Source organism: Diplotaxodon limnothrissa, linkage group LG1 (genome assembly GCF_057381915.1).
Source record: "Diplotaxodon limnothrissa isolate DT_005_m linkage group LG1, D_limnothrissa_male_GT1.1, whole genome shotgun sequence".
Classification (NCBI taxonomy): Eukaryota; Metazoa; Chordata; class Actinopteri; order Cichliformes; family Cichlidae; genus Diplotaxodon; species Diplotaxodon limnothrissa.
Window position 1 is genome coordinate 43,636,058 of NC_140596.1, and position 23,754 is coordinate 43,659,811.

The 23,754-nt window shown below is 43.8% G+C and overlaps 1 protein-coding gene and 1 pseudogene across 2 annotated transcripts in view; one reads left to right on the forward strand and one right to left on the reverse strand.

The window, feature by feature from the left end:
* Window positions 1–8,315, reverse strand: LOC146640291 (uncharacterized; annotated as a pseudogene).
* vps35 (VPS35 retromer complex component) overlaps window positions 8,252–23,754 on the forward strand; it is a 27,526-nt gene continuing 12,023 nt past the window's right edge. For both annotated transcript variants that reach the window (XM_085350789.1, XM_085350797.1), the window contains exons 1-12: window positions 8,252–8,316; window positions 9,142–9,240; window positions 9,658–9,754; window positions 10,516–10,639; window positions 11,605–11,787; window positions 16,565–16,784; window positions 17,631–17,714; window positions 18,062–18,171; window positions 18,686–18,782; window positions 20,037–20,185; window positions 21,771–21,978; window positions 23,473–23,628. In XM_085350789.1, the coding sequence (XP_085206915.1) occupies window positions 8,314–8,316; window positions 9,142–9,240; window positions 9,658–9,754; window positions 10,516–10,639; window positions 11,605–11,787; window positions 16,565–16,784; window positions 17,631–17,714; window positions 18,062–18,171; window positions 18,686–18,782; window positions 20,037–20,185; window positions 21,771–21,978; window positions 23,473–23,628 (1,530 nt within the window). In that variant the 5' untranslated portion in view covers window positions 8,252–8,313. The remainder of the gene's footprint in view (window positions 8,317–9,141; window positions 9,241–9,657; window positions 9,755–10,515; window positions 10,640–11,604; window positions 11,788–16,564; window positions 16,785–17,630; window positions 17,715–18,061; window positions 18,172–18,685; window positions 18,783–20,036; window positions 20,186–21,770; window positions 21,979–23,472; window positions 23,629–23,754) is intronic.

Consider the following 23,754-nt stretch of genomic DNA (forward strand, 5'->3'; position numbering starts at 1 on the left):
TCACTCTCGAGAGATCTTCTCCACGTCTGTTTGGGTCTCCCCACTTTCCGTTTTCCTTGTGGGTTCCAGTCCAGTGCTTGCCATTGTCGAATGGTTTTTGATGTCTTGACCGACCGGGTTCTGTCTGGTTCTCTTCCACAGGTCTGTGTTCGAGATCTTCTCAGGCCATCTGATGTTGAGGATGTGTCGCAAGCACTTGTTGATGAAGCTCTGTATCTTGCTGGTATTGGTGTTGGTCACCTGCCGCCAGAGATGGGGAGTAACGCGTAATCCGATTACTTTTTTCAAGTAACGAGTAAAGTAAGGGATTACTATTGCAAAAAAGGTAATTAGATTACTGTTACTTTCCCCGTAAGCACGCTGCGTTACTGCGTTACTAAAACCATGATTTTTTTGCGAGAGTGTCTCATGTCAATGACGTAAGCGAGTGCGACTTTCGTGGCAACAGCTGTGTGCAGATCAAAAACAGATAATATAACGAGTGCCGGAGAGAGTATGACCGTGCAGCGTTTAAAGCGTGGAAGTACTGACCTTATGTGCAGGTGTGACCGCGGCGGCACACCTGCACCGGGGCAAACCTCCGCCCCCCCCACTCCTGCTATACAGGTGAAAATAGAGCAACAGGACTGCTGAGTCTTTTATTTTATTTTGACCAACACTCCCTGCCACATCTCGGACCCATACAGGAGGACTGCTTTCAAATTGGTGTTGAAGATGCAGATCTTGCTGCGCTGAGATAAGGCTTTGGAGTTACAGATGGGTCGCAGGATGTTGAATGCAAGCCTTTCTTTGTTGATCTGGCTCCTAATGTCTTCATCTGTGCCACCATTGCTGTTGATTAATCTTCCTAGGGTAGACGAAGCAGTCGGTTTCCACTAAGTCTTCTCCCTGTAGCTGCAGTGGATCTTTTTGTCAGTTGTTCAGCTGCATCACCTCTGTTTTTCTGATGTTGATCTTCAGGTCAGGTAAGCTTGGACTGTGCATGTTGCTGCTTATGGGACAGAAGGCTAACGTCCTCTGCAAAATCCAGGTCCTCCAGCTGTTTGGTGAAGGTCCACTGGAATGCAGTATTGCTGCCCTCTGTGGTTCCTCTCATGCTCCAGTCCATGACAATCAGGAATAATGTCGGTGACAACATCCAGCCTTGCCTCCTTCCGGTTTTCACTGCGAAGGGGTTGGTCAGTTTTCCCTTGTGGATGATCTGGCAGGACGAGTCTTCGTATAGCTGTTGGATGATGTTGATGTGGGATTCCATGGTGCTGCATCAGTTTCCAAATGGTCTCCCTGTCGACACTGTCGAAGGCTTTTTCAAAGTCAACGAAGATTGTGTACAAGGGAGACGGCCATTCGATAGACTGCTTGATGATGATGCGCAGAGTGGCGCAGAGTGGCGATGCGCCGCCACCTTGTAAACAAGATGGCGGCGCGGCAATAGCACGCAGCGGACGCTCTGGGGCCAAAGTGGTGCTGCATTGTTTAAGTTTTTTGTGTGTTTTTTGTGTGCAGCATGTTTATTTTGCACTATGTATGGATATCGTCGCAACTGGTGTCGGTGTCCGTGCATACAACAGCCAGACACTTTTCAACCTAAATAACCCGGTTGACAACATCCAGGATGGGCTGCGGGAAACACTGCGTGAACTCGGCTTGCTCCGCGAACCAGGCCTCGAAGCCTCGGCGTTGCCTGATGCCGGCGGCCGGAGGAGGGGACATCGGAAGCGGTGCGCAAGGAAGCGGAAGCGCGGCAAGCGGGCGGGAGTCTGTGCTAGGCTAAAAACAAACCCTAGCCGGCCGGCTCTACCATCCATTCTCTTATCCAACGTCTGCTCCCTGGATAATAAACTGGATTATATCCGACTCCAGCAGGCTACACAGCGTGAGGTTAGAGACTGCTGTGTCTTTGTTTTCACAGAAACATGGCTCAGCGACAGAGTACCGGACACCGCTATTCAGCTAAACGGGCTGGCCTCGTTTCGCACCGACAGAAATGCAGCTCTGTGCGGTAAGACTCGCGGTGGCGGCTTGTGTGTTTACATCAACGCGAAACGGTGCAAGAACTCTGTGCTAGTTTCTAGTTATTGCTCATCGCTGGTGGAGTTTGTGACTGTTAGATGCAGACCTTTTTATTTACTACGGGAATTCACCACTGTTTTCATTATCGGAGTGTACATTCCACCTAGCGCTAACGCTAAGGAAGCACTATGGGAACTGTATACAAAGATCAGTGAACTGCAAAATACACACCCGGATGGACTGTTTATTGTTGCTGGAGATTTCAACCATGCAAATCTCAAGTCAGTGCTTCCTAGATTCCATCAGTATGTGGACTTTGCAACGAGAGGGGAAAACACGCTGGATCTTGTTTACACAAACATCCCCGGCGCATATCGGGCAGAGCCCCGCCCCCACCTCGGCTACTCAGACCACATCTCTGTTATGCTAATTCCAGCATACAGACCACTCGTCAGGCGATCAAAACCGGTTCTGAAGCAGGTGAAAACCTGGCCAGCAGGAGCCATCTCTGCTCTTCAGGACTGCTTCGAGAGCACTGACTGGAACATGTTTAGGGAGGCTGCAACTTACAGCGACTTCACTGACTTGGAGGAGTACACATCATCAGTGTCCAGCTACATCAACAAGTGCACCGATGACGTCACTGTCTCCAAGACCATCATCTCACGACCCAACCAGAAACCGTGGATTACTGCGGAAGTGCGTGCACTTCTGAAGACCCGAGACTCTGCCCTCAAAGCGGGAGATAAGGTGGCGCTTAGAAGAGCTAGGGCCGAACTTTCTCGGGCCATCAGAGAGGCGAAGCGCGCACACACCCAGAGAATCCACAACCACTTCAAGGACAGCGGCGACACACGGCGCATGTGGCAGGGCTTACAAGCCATCACTAACTACAGGATGACATCACCTGCCTGTGACAGTGACGGCTCCCTCCCAGATGCGCTGAACAACTTCTACGCTCGGTTCGACAGGCAGAACAACGTGGCGGCGAGGAAGACCACCCGTCCTCCGAACGACCAGGTCCTGTGTCTCACTACAGCTGAGGTGAGGAAAACTCTACGCAGAGTCAACCCACGTAAAGCTGCTGGACCAGACAACATCCCAGGCAGAGTGCTCAGAGAATGTGCTGAACAGCTGGCAGATGTTCTCACCAACATCTTCAACATCTCTCTGAGCAGTGCCGTCGTTCCCACGTGCTTCAAGGCCACCACCATCGTCCCCGTGCCCAAGAAGTCTTCGTTGTCCTGTCTCAACGACTACTGTCCTGTTGCACTTACACCCACCATCACGAAGCGCTTTGAGCGGCTCGTCATGAGACACATCAAGACCCTGCTGCCCCCCTCACTGGACCCACTGCAATTTGCGTACCGCCATAACCGCTCAACGGACGACGCCATCTCCACTGCACTCCATCTTGCCCTCACACACTTGGACAAGAAGGACTCACACGTTCGAATGCTGTACATAGATTTCAGCTCAGCATTCAACACGATCATCCCCCAACAACTGATCGGAAAGCTGAGCCTGTTGGGCCTGAACACCTCCCTCTGCAACTGGATCCTGGACTTTCTGACCGGAAGGCCTCAGTCAGTACGGATCGGGAACTACACCTCCAGCACCACCACACTGAGCACTGGGGCCCCACAAGGCTGTGTGCTCAGTCCTCTGCTGTTCACACTGCTGACTCATGACTGTGTAGCAACACACAGTTCAAATCACATCATTAAGTTGGCTGATGACACGACCGTGGTGGGTCTCATTAGCAAGAACGACGAGTCAGCGTACAGAGAGGAAGTGAAGAGGCTAACGGGCTGGTGTAAAGACAACAACCTGTCTCTGAAGGTTGACAAGACAAAAGAGATGGTTGTTGACTTTAGGAGGACACGAGGCGACCACTCACCGCTGAGCATCAACGGCTCCTCTGTGGAGATCGTCAGCAGCACCAAATTCCTGGGCGTCCACCTGGAGAAGGACCTCGGCTGGTCCCTCAACACCAGCTCCCTGCACAAGAAAGCCCAACAGCGTCTCTTCTTTCTGAGAAGACTGAGAAAGGCCCGGCTTCCACCACCGATCCTGACCACCTTCTATAGAGGAACTATCGAGAGCATCCTGAGCGGCTGCATCACTGTCTGGTTTGGGAACTGTGCCATATCGGACCGCAAGACCCTACAGCGGATAGTGGGAACAGCAGAGAAGATCATCGGGGTCTCTCTCCCCTCTGTTGAGGACATCTACACCACACGCTGCATTCGCAAAGCCACCAGCATTGTGGCTGATCGGACACACCCCTCTCACACACTCTTCACACTCCTGCCATCTGGAAAAAGGTACCGAAGCATTCGGGCACACACATCCAGACTGTGCAACACAGTTTCCACAAGCCACCCGTCTCCTCAGCAAAAAGGGACTGACTGATAAACACACAAACACACACACACACACACACACACACACACACACACACACATTATCACTCAGCTTAACTCAACTACCTCAAAACATTGAGACTGGACTGATTAATCAACACAAGCGCAAACACACTGACCTACACCACCAATATCGTACACACCAACCTGTAAATGCTCTTTTGCACAATATTATTACTGGACTTTTTGCACTAACTTCTTCACTTCCTAATTTTTGCTGCTACACTAAGGAATGTTTACTGTTCCTCCACTACCTCAACTCATCATCACAAAACCTTATTATTATGTTACGTTGTGTTTTTTTGTCACACTGTCACTTTGTTGCTCTTGTTTGCACATTTGCATGTGCACTTTGTTGTCTGCTGTCTGTTAACCAAAAAAAAAGGCTTCCTTAGATAGTTAGACAGTTAGTTTTTGTTCATTTATGTTGTAATTTATGTTAGGTCAGTCTGTCTTGTCTCTGCTAGCCAGCTAACTAAGATAAGAGATAAGATAAGATAAGATAGAAGCTTATTAATCCCTCGGGTGGGTTCCTCTGGGAAATTCGGTTTCCAAAAGCACAGCACCGACAGAAGTTTCAGTTACAGAATGTTATATATATATATATATATATATATATATATATATATATATATATATATATATATATATATATATATATATATATATATATATACACACACACACACACACACGTATATAAATACACACACATATATAAATAAAATATACGAAGGGGATAAATAGAATAAATAGGAATAAAAATAAAAATACAAGTGAATTGCACATTTCAAGTATTGAGGTCTATTGCACCATTGACGATTTACAAAGGTATTGCACAGTGAGGTGCAGAGGCACTACAGCTTAGTTGTTCCCTCCTTTGTCCTCCTGTTTCCCCTCCCTCTCCCCTCCAGAGAGGAGTTAAACAGTTTGATGGCGTGTGGGACAAAGGAGTTTTTAAGTCTGTTAGTTCTTGTCTTGGGGAGAAGCAACCTGTCACTGAACAGACTCTTCTGGTTGTTAATGGCCGTGTGCAGAGGATGCCCAGCATTGTCCATAATGTCCAGCAGCTTCTTTAGTGTCCTTTTCTCTGCCACTGTCACCAGAGTGTCCAGCTTCATGCCGACCACAGAGCCAGCCTTCCTGATCAGTTTCTCCAGCCTGGATGAGTCCTTCTTTGCTGTGCTGCTCCCCCAGCACACCACAGCATAGAAAAGTACTCCAGCAACCACCGACTGGTAAAACATCCTCAGGAGCTTCCTGCAGATGTTGAAAGACCTCAGCCTCCTGAGGAAGTACAGTCGGCTTTGGCCTTTGTTATACAGGTGCTCTGTGTTGCATGACCATTAAGTTGCATGACCATTAACTAGGCCTCTTAGTTAGCTAGTTTAGTGTTTTCTGTTAATTTATGTTGTAAATTTATGTTGCATGTAGCACCTTGGTCCTGGAGGAACGTTGTTTCGCTTCACTGTGTACTAACTGTATATGGTTGAAGTGACAATAAAGCCAACTTGACTTGACTTGACTTGATGTGCTCTGTACATGATCTGTCTTGTCTTAATCCTGCCTGCTCTGATCTCAGTCTCTTGTCCAATGCCTCCTTCATTCTCTCCAAGATGATTCTGGTCAACACCTTGCTGAGGATGGACAGCAGCATAATTCCTCGCCAGTTGCCGCACTGAGATAAATCGCCTTTCTTGGGGAGCTTCACCAGGTACCCAAGCTTCCAGTCAGCAGGCACTTGCTCCTGTTCCCATATTATCACTAGGATAGGTTGCAGCATCTCCACTGCTGCTGCCACGTCTGCCTTGACAGCTTCTGGAAGCCCTGGTACCTTTCCATTTTTCAAGGACTTGATGGCTTTGGTGATCTCTGCCTTGATTGGTGGACTGCTGTTGATACAGAGGTGCTCTTCTGCTGGTGGTATGTCGGGGACTGTTTGCGGTGTTAGTCGATTCAGGATCTCTTTGAGAGTAAATGGAGTAAACGGCTGTTTTTCCAAACAGCTGAACTCTTCTACTGGTTCACCACAGGGTTGCTGTCTCTCTCCTCTACTGTATATTTTGTCACTAATGACTGTCGCAGTACACAGGCTAATAGGCATTTCATTAAATACGCAGATGACACAGTCATTGAAAGCCTCCTTCATGGTGAAGAGGATTCCCATGGGCCTGTTGTGGATGAGTTTGTTTCGTGGTGTGATCAGTCCTTCTTAAAGATCAACACACTGAAAACCAAGGACATGGTTATTGACTTCAGGAAGACATCCCCCCATCCTGCACTAACAGTGGTGAATGGTGCAGCCATTGAACTGGTGGACAGTTATAAGTATTTGGGGGTTGTTCTTGATAAGACTCTGTCCTTTGAGTCACAACTTGCTGCTACAGTGAAAAAGGTTCAACAAAGACCTTTTAAGGAGGTTGAGAGGTTTTAATGTTTCATCTGTAATGATGACTCTTCTTTTTATAAAAAGTTTTATTGGATCTGTTTTAACCTTCTGTATCATTGCTTGGTATGGTAATATTTATTTGAATAATAAGACCAGACTTAGCAACCTGGTTAAAGTGGCTGGTCAGATTTCAGGGAGGTCTCAGGTCCAGCTTGTGGACTTCTATGACAGGCAGGTGCTGAGGAAGGCAACCTCTGTCATGTTGTGTTCTTTAATGATTTTCAACTGCTTCCATCAGGTTGTCGGTATAAAGTGCCTGCAGTGAATACAAAGAGACATAGATTGTCTTTTGTACCTAGTGCTATTATCATGGTTAATAACTCTAAACCATAAGGGTTGTTGCCATTACACACTGCACTTTTTTGATGATAAATTTAGGTTGTTTCCTCAGGGCTTATGGACATACTGCAAATTTCCCACTGGGGACAATAAAGTTACCATTACACATTGAACACTGAACCCATCTTCTTCTTTGTTTCTTGTCACTTGTGATTGTTTTCCCATTCTTGTCCTTGACTGGCTTACTTGAGTTGAAACTTTTTCCTGACAAGGTCTGGGTGATCTCATACACTCACCTCATGTTGTTCTGCTTGGCTGCTGTTTCTGCCTCTTTTGTCATACTGTGCACAAATTGTCTTTTGTCCCGTCTGGCGCTCTTCTTCACTTCTCGGTTCACTTGACATCTGTTAATTTTTTGCTTCACCTCCTTTCTCTTCTCTATCTTCTCCCATGTGTCTTTTGTCATCCCATCTTTCTGCTCCCTCTTCTTCTTCCCCAGGACTTTGGTGTAAACGGCCTTCCAGGTCTTCTGTATTTCTGTCCAGGGCTTCTCTAATGTCTTTTCGACCAGATCCCCCAGCACCTCAAATCTGTTCCTGACTTCACAGTTGAACTCTTTTGCTTGCTTGCTGTCTTTCAAAAACTGTATGTTGAACTTGTGATGTGGTCTTCCTGAAGAGTCGCAGAAGAATCTCAACTTGGTCTTCAGTGTTGCCACTAGCAACTGTCCCAACTCTCCATAATACAGTTTTATGTATACTGAGGTGTTTTCATAGTGTTGCAATAATAACGAAAGAGGATGTATGTTATATCACAAGACACGGTGGTAAGAAGACTGATCAATTTGTTTAACTAACTCGTTTACGCAAGGCATTTTGTAGAGGGCATAGGAGGCGTGGTATTTTTCTTGAAACAACAACTGTGATCTCCACATTTCAACCTCTTTTCTCGAAATGATCAATAATATATTTCCCTTAATGTAGCCCCAAGCCCTTTCGTGGGGAAGTGAGACGTAGAGAGAGTGGTGGAGAAACGGCCACGCCTGTGATCTGACGTGACGCTAACTGAGTGCAGACCGTCAGCCCGTTCTTGTGGGTCACATGACAGGCCAGCCTTCCCGACTGAGCTGAAACACGTCCCATAACCATGGTAAGCACTTTACCGAATACCGACTTTAGTGCAACGTTGTGCATTCCGACATTTGCCTGTGTGAAGTTTTGACCGCTGGAAAAACTCATTTTGACTGTGTAACGTGATTTGATCTAAAGTCAGCTGCGTGAATGGTCCTTTGGCCTAGCTCGGCGTTTGACAGCAGCTAGCTAAGCTAACTAGCAGCCGACTGAAGCTATCGAGCAACTAGATGCAACATTTGTTTGTCTTTGAAACACTCATCGTGCTCCTATATACAGTATGATATTTGCAAACAAAGGCTGCGGTACACATCAACATTTCTGACGCAAATTAAATAAGACTGTACAGTTAGGTTTTTGTTAGCGTCGTCTTTCGCTTTGCTGTGTCATATTTTAATGTAAGCATCTAAATGTTGCCTCCGACTTAGAGTAACCGAACACGGAGCATACAGACGGAAGCATGTCGTGTGAGATTGTGCAGGCGAGCTCAAACACCTGTAGCAGCTTCGTTTGGTCTGATGGACATTCAGTCGTTTCTGTAAAACTTTTTTCTTCAGTTCACGGACGATCCTGCCATCAACCTCATTAGTAGATACAGCCGTCGTGACTTCAAACATGCAAACAAATCTGACTCGATGTGTTTTGGATTTAGACATGGAAACAACAACTCGGGAGTCTGCTGAACTCCTCAGACTGCTCCGTTTTTTCCTTTCTCTTTTCTGGCGTTATAGACCATCAGACAAGTCAAACTTGAGTTCTTGCTTTTTATGCTGTGTTGCATGAAGAAAATCCTGCTAGATCAATCAAGGAGTGCTATAACTTGTATTTCCATCCTCTGTTGCAGCCAGCAACACAGCAGTCACCCCAGGATGAACAGGAGAAGCTTCTGGATGAAGCTGTGCAAGCTGTCAAGGTCCAGTCGTTCCAGATGAAGCGATGCCTGGTAGGAGCATTTCAGTTTATAGGACTATCATCTTGATTGTGATGTGCTTTTTAAACCACTGGTTCTTCCTAAGGATACTCCTGGACTTTTATGGTCTTTTTGATTAAAAGGAATACTACAATAATATGGATAATCAATAGAGATGGCTAATATAACCTCAAAATTCTGTCATGATATTTAAAGAGACTGTGAAGTAATCATATTTCTTACACTATGGGGAAAAAGGATGAACTAAATTTTATTGATGTAAGTAAATGAGGGGCATTTTCCATCAGTTAATCCCCTTTTCCTTTTCATAATGATGTCTCAAAGATGAATTCAAGGTCCGTTCAGGCTGTTCAGCGTGTTATACATGAAGTGTTTCTTGAATCACGCATGTGTTTTGGATGTGATATGTAATATATTTGTGGCCTGCAGGACAAAAACAAGTTGATGGACGCCCTGAAGCATGCCTCCAACATGTTGGGTGAACTAAGGACCTCCATGCTTTCTCCAAAGAGCTACTACGAGCTCTGTATCCTTTACATGTGCTGATTAGACATTTATGTCTCATCTAAACAGGCTGACTGTATAACAGATGCTACTAGCCAGTCGTTACATGTCACAGTTTATAACTTTATGATGTTTGAGGTGGGGTTGTCATATTGTCATTCATTTGCCTTCATGTTAATGTTAATCATATTTGAAGGCAAATGAAGCAGCAAGCAGGCGGGAGATATTCACTTGAAAAGGACAAGGAGAATAAGCGCTGCCTAGTATTTTACTGCATGGTCACATTGATTTGGGGAGAAAACTTCAGACACTGGGCCAGAAGTTGAAACAGCGTGGACAGTATGCTTGCATTACAACAATATCTTGTTTAATAAATGAGAGCTGAATGAAGGCAGTGCAAACTGATGTTTGAAAGTGCAGAGCTGGCTGCCTTCTAAAGTCAAACACTCAGGTTGCCATTGGAGATCTCATCCAAAATAGTCTTAGTTGAACAACTGTTGGAAAAAAGGCAGAACTACTGCACTCATTTAATTCATCCCCGTTTTTAGTTCTACTGATGCTTCCTTTGAGGATTTGTTGGAGTGTAAACTGTAGGCTTATAGAGCCGTAATGTAAAATTGAAAGAACACTTAATGCTTAGGTGGCCTGACAGTATTGCGCCTGAACACACTGTGTGCAGATTGAAAGTGAAGCCACTACATTATAAACATGCTGCAAGGAACTGCATTGTTGAATGTGTATGATTTGTGGCGTGTGTGCATTGGTCCCTAACACTGTCTGCAGATATGGCCATCTCTGATGAACTCCACTACTTAGAGGTTTATCTGACCGACGAGTTTGCCAAGGGACGTAAGGTGGCAGATCTGTATGAGCTGGTCCAGTATGCGGGCAACATCATCCCCAGACTGTGAGTATCAACCAACCTGAGCTTCTGTCAAATGTGGAGCATTAGTGGCGTCTGTTCAGCGCTGTCTTCCTTTTACCCAGTAGAGAGGCGACATTAACATTTCAGCCATACAAATGAAGTGCTGAAAAACACGTGTTTGGTCTGAAAAGGTTGCAAATGTGCATCAGTAAGGCCAATGTCTCCATGTTATCTGCTTTTTGTTTGAACTGATATTTTCCTCCTAGGGCTATTTTATTATGGTGATATTATTTCAACTCTAGGCCCCTGTCCCAGGTTTCTACCTGCATTTGTGGATATAGCTCAGACCATACACAAGCAAATGTGGGCTGGTCCTTGTGTATCTGTGTCCAAATATTTAGACATTTGGATGCAGAGGCAGTGTTTCAGAATTAAATATTTCGATCTGTTGATGTAATGTTAATATGGATTCTGGTTGTGATGTGTGGATTTTTACCCCTCAGCCGTAAGAGGCTGAGGGGACTGTTGTTGTCAGCATGGCAGGTGAGCAGGTGCGTGGGAGGACAGCGCGAACATCTAAGTTTGTGAATGCGATAACTGGAGAATGAGGTCACGTAGGAGCTTCACATTGATACCATAGTTGACTCTGCTATGAGTCTCGGACGAGTTTCATTCCTGGTGATTTTGACCTCGTGGTCAGAATTAAGTTTCATGAAAATCCTCTCAAAATCTTGTGAATGTGATAACTTGAACAAGGCGACATAGAAATTGCAAATTGATAACATAAGTGTCTCTACTAGGAGAGTGAGGGTTAGCAGTGGTGGTCGCCAGTAAATGTGCAAAAGTTACTTTTACACATTAGTGGGTAGTCGCATTGGTGTAGGTGAAATGTGATGAATCCACATTTGTCACCTTGTGAGACTGTTGTCTGTTTATACTAACTTTATTCTCTGAAGTTGTGGAGACGTCTGTCTAATGAAGTCTTTTGTTTCCTCCCGTCTCTCCAGTTATCTGCTAATTACAGTGGGTGTGGTATATGTTCGGTCCTTCCCGCAGTCTCGCAAGGACATTCTGAAGGACCTTGTTGAGATGTGCCGTGGTGTCCAGCACCCACTCAGGGGCCTCTTCCTCAGAAATTACCTGTTGCAGTGTACTCGCAACATACTACCAGATGATGGAGAGCAGTCAGAGTAAGTAAGCTGAGCTTTTTCCCTCTGTGTGCACCCACGACTATCACAGTAGTTGTGGGTTTTTTCCCTTTCCAACATTTCAATTACAAAGGAGTGTTTGCAACCGATGTTGCAATCTCTTTGCTACACTATACTATTTGCTTGTCTGCCTTTACATTCATATGAACTTCAATGACATCCCATTCTTAATCCATAGAGTTTGCAGCTGTATATAAAAGCTTTGACTATTCTTGGAAGGCTTTCCACAAAATTTAGGAGTGTTCTATGGACTTTTTAACCATTCTTACAGAATGGCATTTGTGAGGTCAGACACGAATAAGGCCTGGTTCACAGTCTCGAACTCATCCCAAAGACAATCTATCAGGTTAAGGTCAGGACTCTGTGCAGGGCAGTCAAATTCTTATGCACCATATTTGCTCCTCCATGTCTTTATGGACCTTGCTTTTTGCACTGGTGTGCAGTCATGTTGGAACAGGAAGGGGCCAACTGTTCCCACAAAGTAAATGGTAAATGTATTTATATAGCACTTTACTAGTCCCTAAGGACCCCAAAGCGCTTTACATATCCAGTCATTCACCCATTCACACACACATTCACACACTGGTGATGGCAGCTACATTGCAGCCACAGCCACCCTGGGGCGCACTGACAGAGGCGAGGCTGCCGGACACTGGCGCCACCGGGCCCTCTGACCACCACCAGTAGGCAACAGGTGAAGTGTCTCGCCCAAGGACACAACAACCGAGACTGTCGGAGCCGGGGCTCGAACCGGCAACCTTCCGATTACAAGGCGAACGCCCAACTCTTGAGCCACGATCGCCCCACAAGTTGGGAGTATAAAATTGTCCAAAATGTCTTGGTATACTGAAGGAGTAAGAACTAAGTAAGAACCATTCACTAGAACTAAGGGGCCAGGCCCAGCTCCTGAATTTCACCCCCCCACACCTTAATCCCCCCTGCATCTGATGCTTTGCATAGTGATGTAAGGCTTGGGCATAGAAACCCATTACATGAAGCTCTCTACTCCCTGTTCTTGAGCCAGTCTGAAGGCCATTTGAATTTTGGAGGTCTATAGCGATTGAGTCTGCAGAAAGTTTGCAACCTTCACACAGAGCCTTTGTAGGTTTGTGTTTACTTGTGTTATCTTTCTCTAATATTAACATTTGTTTGAGAATTTGAAACATTTAAAAATGACAAACGTATAAAAACAAGTAGGAAATCAGGAAGTGGCCACATCTTTGTATGTCTGCTGTATTTTTTTAATGCTAGTATTTTGTTGGGTACCCCAGCTGTTTAATACATTGGTAATGTTATAATTAGATCTTATTAGAAGTCATGATAGATCTGTGAAGTTATTTTAACCAGGCCTGCAACGCTTTTTCAGAATCTTTATTCCATATTTAGTGGTGAAGAAATTTCTAGTAGTTGGGGTTATGTATAAGTGACATAATGATGATGACAAGTGAACCGAACAGAGAAGGTAACGTCAGACTCACAGGAGGAAGATGACTCTGAAGATCACAGGTACTTTATAATAATGGCTTTTTAAAACATATAGATGTTAATTATCGCTGTACGTGTGATGATGTTCCTTCATTCAGATTGCCCCATAGGGTACATAGAGACACGTATACATGCTTACACTGTGGTCATTATTGTAAGCAGGGATGGGAATTGATAAGAATTTGGTGATTCTGATTCTATTATCGATATCACTTTGAGAGTCACCACCATCCTAAGCAGCATATGAAAGACATTCATGCAAATTATTTACATGCTGAGTGGCCAGATGTTTATGGGTGTTGGAGGTGTTTCTCCTCTTGTTGTGATCAGGTCATTACTCCAAAGTAAAAAACATTATTACACAGAACGCCTTTCTTAAAAGTAATGCATTACATTACTTAATTTCTCCCTGGAGAAAGACATTCGTTATGCTGCTTTTTACATTGCTTTCAGGTTACTCTGTTTACTGACCTAAATCACTGGATCGGATATTGGAGAGAAATAAAAAATGTAACCCGATCCATTAAATATCAAAAAAGCACCTCAGAAAACTTGCGACACAGCGTAACTCTGCTCATAACCGTAGCACGTCGGAGCAGTGTGGTCACGTGATAGAGCAGCTGTGTGTGTTTGTAGCCTCGCTACCAACCCAGCATTTCATCTCCGAGGAAGTTATCCCCGAGAGAAGTAAAGCAAGTGTGTAAGTCCATCTCTGAATGTTAGTAAAGCATTCCTGCGTTAAGCTTAACAAGCGATATATGGAGCGACTGCCTCTTCTTGCTGCTACTTCAATCATGAAACTGATCAATGATCAGCTGATCGGCTTTTCTGTCGCGAGTCCGTCTCTCTCCTTTGTTTTTGGCCCACTTTGCACCAGAAAGAGGAAACCAGCGGCTGAACAACAGCAGCACGTTTAAGCTTGATCAGCTGTTGTTAGAATGTATTTAATATTACTTTCTACTCGAGGATCTTTTTCTACGCAGCTGACGCTGGTAACTGTGCAGGGGCGGATCTAGCAAAGTTTAGCCAGGGGGGCCGATACGGCATTAACAGGGAAAAGGGGGCACAAAGACATACTTTTCTTTCTTATTCTCATTTAAAATGTCTCGCTTTTAATAAATAATTATCTGACACCCAAAGTTTTAATTTGATGTAAAATGTATAGAAGTCCATTACTGTATATAGTAACTATTAAGTCTAATATATATACCCTAGTAAGCTATAGTACTTTTTCCTTTGGGAAGGTACCATCTGTGCAGTCTGCAGCTCTGTTGAAGAAAGATGTTGAATCTATTTAATATTTCTTGAAAATTAATTCATTTCTGTGCATTTTTTTTCACACTGCATCAAATTAAAGTTGATTACATCGATTAAGCATCATGAGGTGGAGCGTGAGGGGTGGTTCCCTATTTTTTATTTTTTTGCTGGGAGTTTGCAGCCCTATTAGTTAGGTTGCTTAATATTTCTGCTAAGTACTCTTTAAAATACCAGAATAGGGAGGATGGTGCAGGTTTAAGTTTATTAGCTTGATCAGTATTGCTGAACTATGAAACATTTTTTTTTTTTGCATACAGGTATAATCAGAATCAGAATCAGAATACTTTATTGATCCCTGGGGGAAATTATTTTTTGTTACAGTGCTCCATTTTAAACCAACATTAAGACAAGACAGACAATACACTAAGAATAGTACAATATATACATATATATACATACATACATACATAAGTCACTCATAAATAAATAGTTGGAAAAGAAACATGTGTAGCTGTAGCAGCAAACAGTGTGTTAAGTGGATGCGTTGTACAGGGAGCCACAGGCAGGAATGATTTCCTGTGTTGTTCAGTGGTGCTTTTCGGTAATCTCAGTCTCTCACTGAACGAGCTCCTGTGACTGACCAACATGTCATGGAGTGGGTGGGAGGTGTTATCCAACATTGTCTTTATCTTGGACAGCATCCGCCTCTCCGACACCACCTTGAGGGAGTCCAGCTCCATCCCCACAACATTGCTGGCCTTACGGATCAGTTTATTAAGTCTGTTGGCATCTGCGACCCTCAGCCTGCTCCCCCAGCATGCAACAGCATAGAGGATCGCACTGGCCACAACAGACTCATAGAAAATCCTGAGCATTTTCTGGCAGATGTTGAAGGACCTCAGTCGCCTCAAAAAATAGAGACGACTCTGGCCCTTCCTGTAAAGTGCTGTGGTGTTTTTAGCCCAGTCCAGTTTATTGTCAATGTGTACTCCAAGGTATTTATAGTCCTCCACAATGTCAACACTGACCCCCTGGATTGAAACAGGGGTCAAGTGTTTCCTGGTCTTCCTGAAGTCCACGATCAGTTCCTTGGTCTTTGCCACGTTGAGCTGCAGATGATTCTGCTCACACCACGTGACAAAGGAGTCGACCACAGCCCGGTACTCTGTCTCATCATCCCTGCTGATGCATCCAACCACCGCAGAGTCATCAGAAAACTTCTGAAGATGGCAGGTCTCTGTGCAGTGGCTGAAGTCTGTGGTGTAGAGGGTGAAGAGGAAGGGGGAGAGGACAGTCCCCTGTGGTGCCCCTGTGTTGCTGATCACCTTGTCAGACACACACTGTGGGAGACGTACATATTGTGGTCTTCCTGTCAGGTAATCAACAATCCAGGACACCAGAGAAGCATCCACCTGCATCGCTGCTAACTTATCACCCAGGAGGGTCGGCCTGATGGTTTAGTGTAGTTGTTGTTTTAAACTTGAGTATGAACTTATACAAAATGCAGCAAGATATTTAAAAATCAGTTTTATTGATTAAAAAACTATCGGATTCATATCGGTATCGGCAGATATCCAAATTTATGATATCGGTGTTGGACATAAAGTGGTATCGTGCCATCTCTAGTAATGACCAATCATTACGAGGCGTGTGGGACTAAGGCTGCAGCCCCACATGCCAACACAAATCCCCAAAGAACACACGTGATCTTTTCTTAATATTTGGGTATGAGTACAAAGATGAAAGAGACTAAATAGAATTTATTAACATTTAGGTGATGTAATGTAGATGTGATCTGTGAACTGGACTTTTCTATTCAGGGATATTAAGCAGGATTTTTCATATAATAAATTATTAAGTCCACTGTTTGGATTAAAAAACGCGTCACTGTTCATGGTGTTATATTGGTGTTTTAATAGTTGATACTGGGAATTTAGAAATCACCAGAGGGGAAGGACAACTCTAGTCCTGCAATCTTCTGCATCCCTCTTGTTAAACTGCAGCTTTTACTCCACAGGGGAACAGAGGAGATGACCGGTGACATCAATGACTCCATCGACTTTGTCCTTCTAAACTTTGCGGAGATGAACAAGTTGTGGGTTCGAATGCAGCATCAGGGTCACAGCCGAGACCGAGAGAAGAGAGAAAAGGAGCGACAAGAACTGAGGATTCTGGTGGGCACCAATCTAGTTCGGCTCAGCCAACTGGAGGGTGTCAATGTGGAGAAATACAAACAGGTGTGTTTTTGCTGATCTGTGCAGTGGGGACTGGTCTCAGCACAGAAATCGATTTGTTGCTGTCATCTTAGAAAGAGGAGAGCTGCTGGTTCTCTGGTGTGTTCAACACTGATCACGACTTTCAGAAATGTGCGAGTGATGTTTGATTATCTGTGTTTACTTATGTTATAGTGATAGGGTTGTTATCAACTCAAGTAACGTTATGTTGACATTACCTGACTTCCTGTGTCTTTTCTGCATTTACTGGAAGTCCCAGAGATGTGATATAATATATGACTACACATTGCTTTATTTTCACCAAAATCAACTATGGCCACTGTTATGGCTTTATTGTGTGGTAATGGTTTGACACACACATTAGGGCGGAGTTATGTGCTCCAGTGAGTGATCGTCCTATCGGCCTCCTGTGAGCGATAGCATCACCACTGTGGGGGGTGGTAGAGGAGGCTAACACATGTGTGGCCCAAAAGCAATACGAAGATTCAGTGTTATTATGCACATCTGATTAAACTATGCTGGACGTCTGTGCGTAGTGTCAAAGTGGTCATCCCGTATTATCCTTTTATCCATTCCAGGATGCTTTTGGATGTAACCCCACTCCTCACTTTGAGTTTTCACAAAGCAGGATAGCACTTTGGAAGTAATGATACTCCAGAAACAAGTACAGCACAATGTCGTATCCTTGAGCATTGATGATTCTTTTGACATTGAATTGTAATGTTTCAGCGTCGTGTTTGCTGCATTTGACATGTATTTATACCGTACATACTTACATACATACTGTTGTTGTATTTATGATAATTTGTTCAGTCAAACCATTTTTCTTGTGCCTTTTTCTCTCCACAGATTGTTCTTCCTGGAGTCCTGGAGCAGGTTGTGAACTGCAGGGATTCACTGGCTCAGGAATATCTTATGGAATGCATCATTCAGGTACCTTATGTGAAAATTCTCGAGTCTCATTTACAACTAATCCAGTAGACCAGACTTTACTTGCTGTTTGTACCTTAGTTTATAACACTGGCTTTAGGGAATAGTAGGGATGACCAGAAATCATGCACTGTTAGTAAAAACAAACAAACACTGTACCATGTTAAAGGAAAACAAATGGGGGATTGGTCACATGTAAGCAGATTTGTTCCACCCGCCGTGTTCCCCAATAAGCCAACATTATTTGAAAAATTCAAATGGCCTTTATTTCAATCATCCTGGTTGTTTCAAATATATGACGTGCAGTCACAGTCATTCAGGCCTCAGCTAACATAATCTCGTCTGCGAAGGTTTTCCCAGACGAGTTCCACCTTCAAACACTGAATCCTTTCCTGCGTTCCTGTGCTGAGCTACATCAACATGTAAATGTCAAGAACATCATCATCGCCCTCATTGACAGGTATGGTTTTATTTGCTGGAGTGTAGCAGAGCTACCCAGTGAGCAAACTGCAATTTAGTGCTTTTTGAGACTGGTTGACTGACAGTACCAGTTACAGTTAGCCATATATTACTTTATTCTATACATTTTAAAAACATTAGTTTGTATTTAAATATTTGTATCTTAATCATAGTCAATTTAGAGTTCTCATTCAACCCAACACTTATGTCTTGTTAGGTTGTCGGAGGAAATTGGCACAGGGAGCTAACCAGAAGCTTCTAGCCAGTGCTAACCTTCACCACTGTGCTGCTCCATAAGCATGTTTTTTACTCTGGTCCCCAAGCTTAAACCTTTAACTGCAACATGAGGTTTCCAGCATTTTGTTCTTCCTGTTTAAACTAATGATGATTTGCTCATAATAATGCTTGTTCAGCAGTGAACAGTACAAACCTTTTAAAACCCTGATGCACAGCTGAGCTCAAGGACTTACTGTTTATGGAGATGTTTTTAAGCCAGCTTCTGATTTGTGTTTCAGACTTGCTCTGTTTGCTCATCGAGAAGATGGCCCAGGGATCCCTGCTGAAATCAAACTGTTTGACATCTTCTCTCAGCAGGTGGCCACTGTAATTCAGGTACGTTTCCTTAAATTCAACAAGGTTTGACATAGGGGTAGGCAATATATACTTGATGTGTCGCGGGTTTTTCCACGTATGATGATTAAAATGCCTTTATCATAACCATCGAGTATAGGTTGCCGAGGAAATATTAAGCTGTCTGCACGTAATTCACTGCAAGTTTTTGGTTTTCTCCCACACGCACAGAATGCATCATTTACCGGCACATTTTTGGCACATTGCGCTGAGCGAGAGTGTTTATATACTATCAGATAGGGGGAAATATGGCGATAGTGGGAGTTGCAGACTTGCTGTCATTTGGATTTCCAAGGTGGATGTCGAACAAAATGCGGTAATTTACAAAATATGACATAAAACTGTTGCTACAAAAGGTAGCAGTACCACAAATGTATTCCGCCAGCTGAAAAGTCATCCCCTGCAAAATTACGAATGTTTTAAACTGCGCGTGTGAACATCTCCCCACACACCAAAGAAAAGCTTAAATAAACCAGCGGCTGTGATACGAACTACAACAGCCAGAGAAACGGGGAAAACAGCACACGTGAGTCTGATTGCATGTTACTGTTTAACATGCAGTATATTTGTGGTGTTCGACACTTGCAGTGTAGGAAGATCTCTGCTTTCAGACAATGTGCCATTGGCTTGGTTGTGTGAAGTCGAGTGAGTTCGTGGCTTCCATGTTTGTTTAGGCACATTTTACAAAATTATGTAACAGATGTTTTCATTGTTTGTTGTTTTCGCTGTGTTTGCTGGTCGTAGAAATGGTTTATATGAGCTTTTACCTGAGATTTGGAGGTTCAGTGGATACCACACATGCTGATATTGACATAAAAACCTGACTTCACAGAGGCTTAAGCTGCAACTCACCCGCGGTACCGGGGGAGCTGGGGCGCAAGACCTGTCATGATATATCTAGAGTGTATCACAATATAGACAAAACATTGTATTTGCCCTAGTTTGACCAAAGTAGATGACAGAGTTACTTTATTGAATGCAAAAGGTTTTTGGGAGAGAGCTATCCTTAACCATACGAGTGTGAGCACATTAAAAGCACGTAATATTATTATGGAGCCACATTTAAAGTCTAACAGAGATGGTATATCATATTAGGATCTTAGCAAACTAGCAATCATAATTTATTTGTTACAGGACAACAGAGTCAAAGGCGGAGCCTCTCAAACTAGGTAGAGTACTAGAGTAAGTGTAACTAACAATGGCACTACTGCTCCCTTCTGTTGTCTACTCTTTCAGTCTCGCCAGGACATGCCATCAGAGGATATTGTATCGCTTCAGGTCTCTCTCATCAATTTGGCCATGAAATGCTACCCTGAACGTGTAGATTATGTAGACAAAGTCCTGGAGAGTACTGTGGAGATCTTCAACAAGCTCAACCTGGAACAGTAAGTCTCTGGCCCCCTGATGAACTCCTGAGTGAGCCGTGTGATGTCATGAAATCATAGAGCTGTGTTTAATAAAAGCTGCAGAATGCATTCATTCTTATAACATAAATTTGCATATTGAGATGTGTTATTAGTATTATTGAGGAAACTAGAAACTTGGTTGCTTTCATGAGTTGTGCAGATGAAAGATTTTACATCTCAGGACATAATAATCATCTTAACATTTGGCAAATACATCGTCAGATGCACAAAAGCACATGACATATTATACAGTGTCATTATTTATTTAACAAGATGGTAAGTCAGTGAAGCGGTACAGTCCAGGCTTCCTGCTTCCATGGGCATTAAGTAGCCGCCAGGTCCTGATTATCACATGCACTGTATTCTTTTAAGATTTTTACCTTACAATAGAAAGCGCCCTGAGGCAACTTTTGTTGTGATTTGTCATTTTTAAATAAAACTGAATTAAAAATGGTGCTTGGCTGACTGATCATCAGTTAAATGTGACCCCTCTGGTTGTTTGTAGGTGTGTCAGTAGTGAGTCAGCTGTGTGTTAACACACTGAAGTACCATGTTACAATAATCACATTACATATGTGGCATGCTAACACTAAGCTTGCAAAGAAGTCGACGTGATTTTTTTGTTGTGCCGACCGCAGACCAGCAGACCCTTCAGCAGGTAGCAGTCGTGCTGCATTTCTACCTGTTCGTGTTTCTAATGTAGAATCACCAATTTGTTTGGCCCTTTGGTCGGTTTTCAACTTTGCTTTGTGTTAAATAGCTGAAATCTAGGAGAAAGATCAAATGTGTCCTCATTAGTATAGATTTGTGTTGATGTGGGACTGCAGCCTAGAGTCAAAAGCAATGTAACAGTTACTGTAATTAGGCAAAGTACTGGATTACTTTGAAGAATAACAAGTAATGAGTAATACATTGCTTTCTTGAGAAACAACTGCAACACTGGTGTTGCAAAGCAGGAACAACATCAGCAGTGATCTGAGGGAAGCAGCCCTTTAATCTGGGTCAGGCTAGAAGACCATTTCCAATCAATCTGAACTCTGTGCAGTGAGAAAGATTATTCACAAATGGAAAACATCCAAGACAGCCCCGTCCAAGAGCGTGTTGTCCCACACAATCGACCCAAGAGCCTCCCTGACTCTGGAGGCCTCAGTAAGCATGTTAAAGGTCAAAGTGCAAAACAGAGGTTACAAGTATGCCTGATTTGGAAATGTTGCCATTTTCCAAACAAAATGTCTTCTCTCTAAAAAGAGTTTGACAGTGTGACTTCATTTTGCAAAGTTGCAACTGAACAAAGTCCTTTAGACAGATGAGAGCAAAGATGTTTGGAGAAGAACAAACACAGCATGTCAGCAGAAACATCTCTAAGCATATGCTTACTTTTATGTGTGTCCTCACTCAGTTTCTCAACTTTAATAATTTCCACAAACTTGATCTTTGAGCCCATACTGATCCCCCCTGAAGGTATGAGGGTTTTTTTTGTCCCTTGGAACTGTAAACCTGAGTCGGCTTCTTTTAATCGTGCAGGGAAAAACATTTTCAGTCTCCTTTCTTCTCCCTCCTCTAGCATAGCAACCAGCAGTGCGGTGTCAAAGGAACTTACCAGGCTGTTGAAGATCCCGGTGGATACCTACAACAATGTGCTGATGGTCCTGCAGCTCAAACACTTCCCACCACTCTTTGAATACTTCGACTATGAGTCCCGCAAGAACATGAGTTGCTATGTGCTGAGCAACACATTGGACTACAACACCACCATTGTGGCACAAGAGCAGGTTATTAATCTAACAGCTGTAGATTTGTATTTAAACCGACAGAGCATCAGACAAAACACCCCCCTAGCAACATTTTACATAAGAAAGGATGTGTGGTTTTCATAGATACAGTTTTTGTAATTATTTTTTTACACATTTAAATATCGTCTTGATGCATCTCAATCATCCAGGAACATAAATCTCCCAAAGTTGGTTCTGTTCATCTGGACGCAGCGTTTTCAGTGGGAGAAACGTTTCGTCATCATCAGGTGACGTCTTCAGTCTCAGCTGACTGCAGGTTTCACCCTTATAAACAGGACATTTGCATAATGACTGAAACCAGCCCACTGAAGGAACAATGGGCTGGGAGGTCAGTTCCTTAATCTTAATTATGCAAATTATCATGACCACGGATCAAAGACCACTGATCGATGGCCATGAGTCCCATTCACAGAGAGTTGGAGAATGGCTGCAATCACAGCATGTAAGATGGTGACAGAACACACCGGGTCAAAACACGCTGCACCAAAAACTGGTCCACCCCAAGGATCGGGTCCCCCGACACAAACAGAGTAACATAGTGTACGCTGTTCAGTGCAGGAGGAGTGCCAGGATTTATACGTCGGGGAAACCAAACAACCTCTGGCTACAACACAGAAGAGTCACCTGCAGTCTATTTACACCTACAGGCCAGTGGACACTCTTTCAATGATGAGGATGTAACATCCTGGACAGGGAGGAACGCTGGTTTGAGGGCGGAGTCAAGGAGGCCATTTACGTGAAAAGGGAAAGACCATCTCTGGATGGAGGAGGGGCCTAAGGGTACATCTGTCACCATCTTACAATGCTGTGATTGCAGCCATTCCCCAACTCTCTGTGAATGGGACTCATGGCCATTGATCAGTGGGCTTTGATCAGTGGTCATGAGAATTTGCATAATTATGATGAAGGAACTGACCTCTCAGCCCATTGTTCCTTCATTCGCTGGTTTCAGTCATTATGCAAATGTGCTGTTTATAAGGGTGAAACCTGCAGTCAGCTGAGACTGAAGACGTCACCTGATGATGATGAAATGTTTCTCCCACTGAAAACGCTGCGTCCAGATGAACAGAACCAACTTTTTGCAGACACATTTATATAGTTTCCCAACAACCTTGCAAATAGGCTTGTAAAAGTTAACAAACACCCCAAACTACAGTCGCCGTAGAGAAGCCCTCACCGACAGATGAAAAAGTGATGTTAACAGAAAACTTATGTAGGCTGTTTGACCACAGCCACAGTCTCTTGCTGAATGCACGCTGGTTATGTATGGCTGAAGTATCATCTGTACTTTGTGATGCAACTTGTCATATTTGCTTAGATTAGTGAGAAATCTGTATAAAAGTAGCTGTTTTTTCATTTTTGTTTTAGTAGTTTCATGTTAAAGTATTCTTTAAGGTTTTTGTGCAGACATCTAACCTGGTTACACAGTTTGTAAATAGTATCGGTTTAATGTTGTACCCTTTGTTCCTCTAGGTGGACGCCATCTTGAACTTGGTGTCCACACTGATACAGGACCAGCCAGACCAACCAACTGAAGATCCAGACCCAGAGGACTTTGCTGAGGAGCAGAGCCTTGTGGGTCGTTTCATCCATCTGCTCCATTCTGAAGATCCTGATCAGCAGTATCTTGTAGGTGTTTGCGTTAACATTGTGTCTTTCTACGTTCTCAGTCATCAAGGTTGTGGTAGTCTTGAGTGCTTGAAAACAAGGCAACTGGACATTTGTACAGGCAAGGCCAACAACGTGCCATGGGCT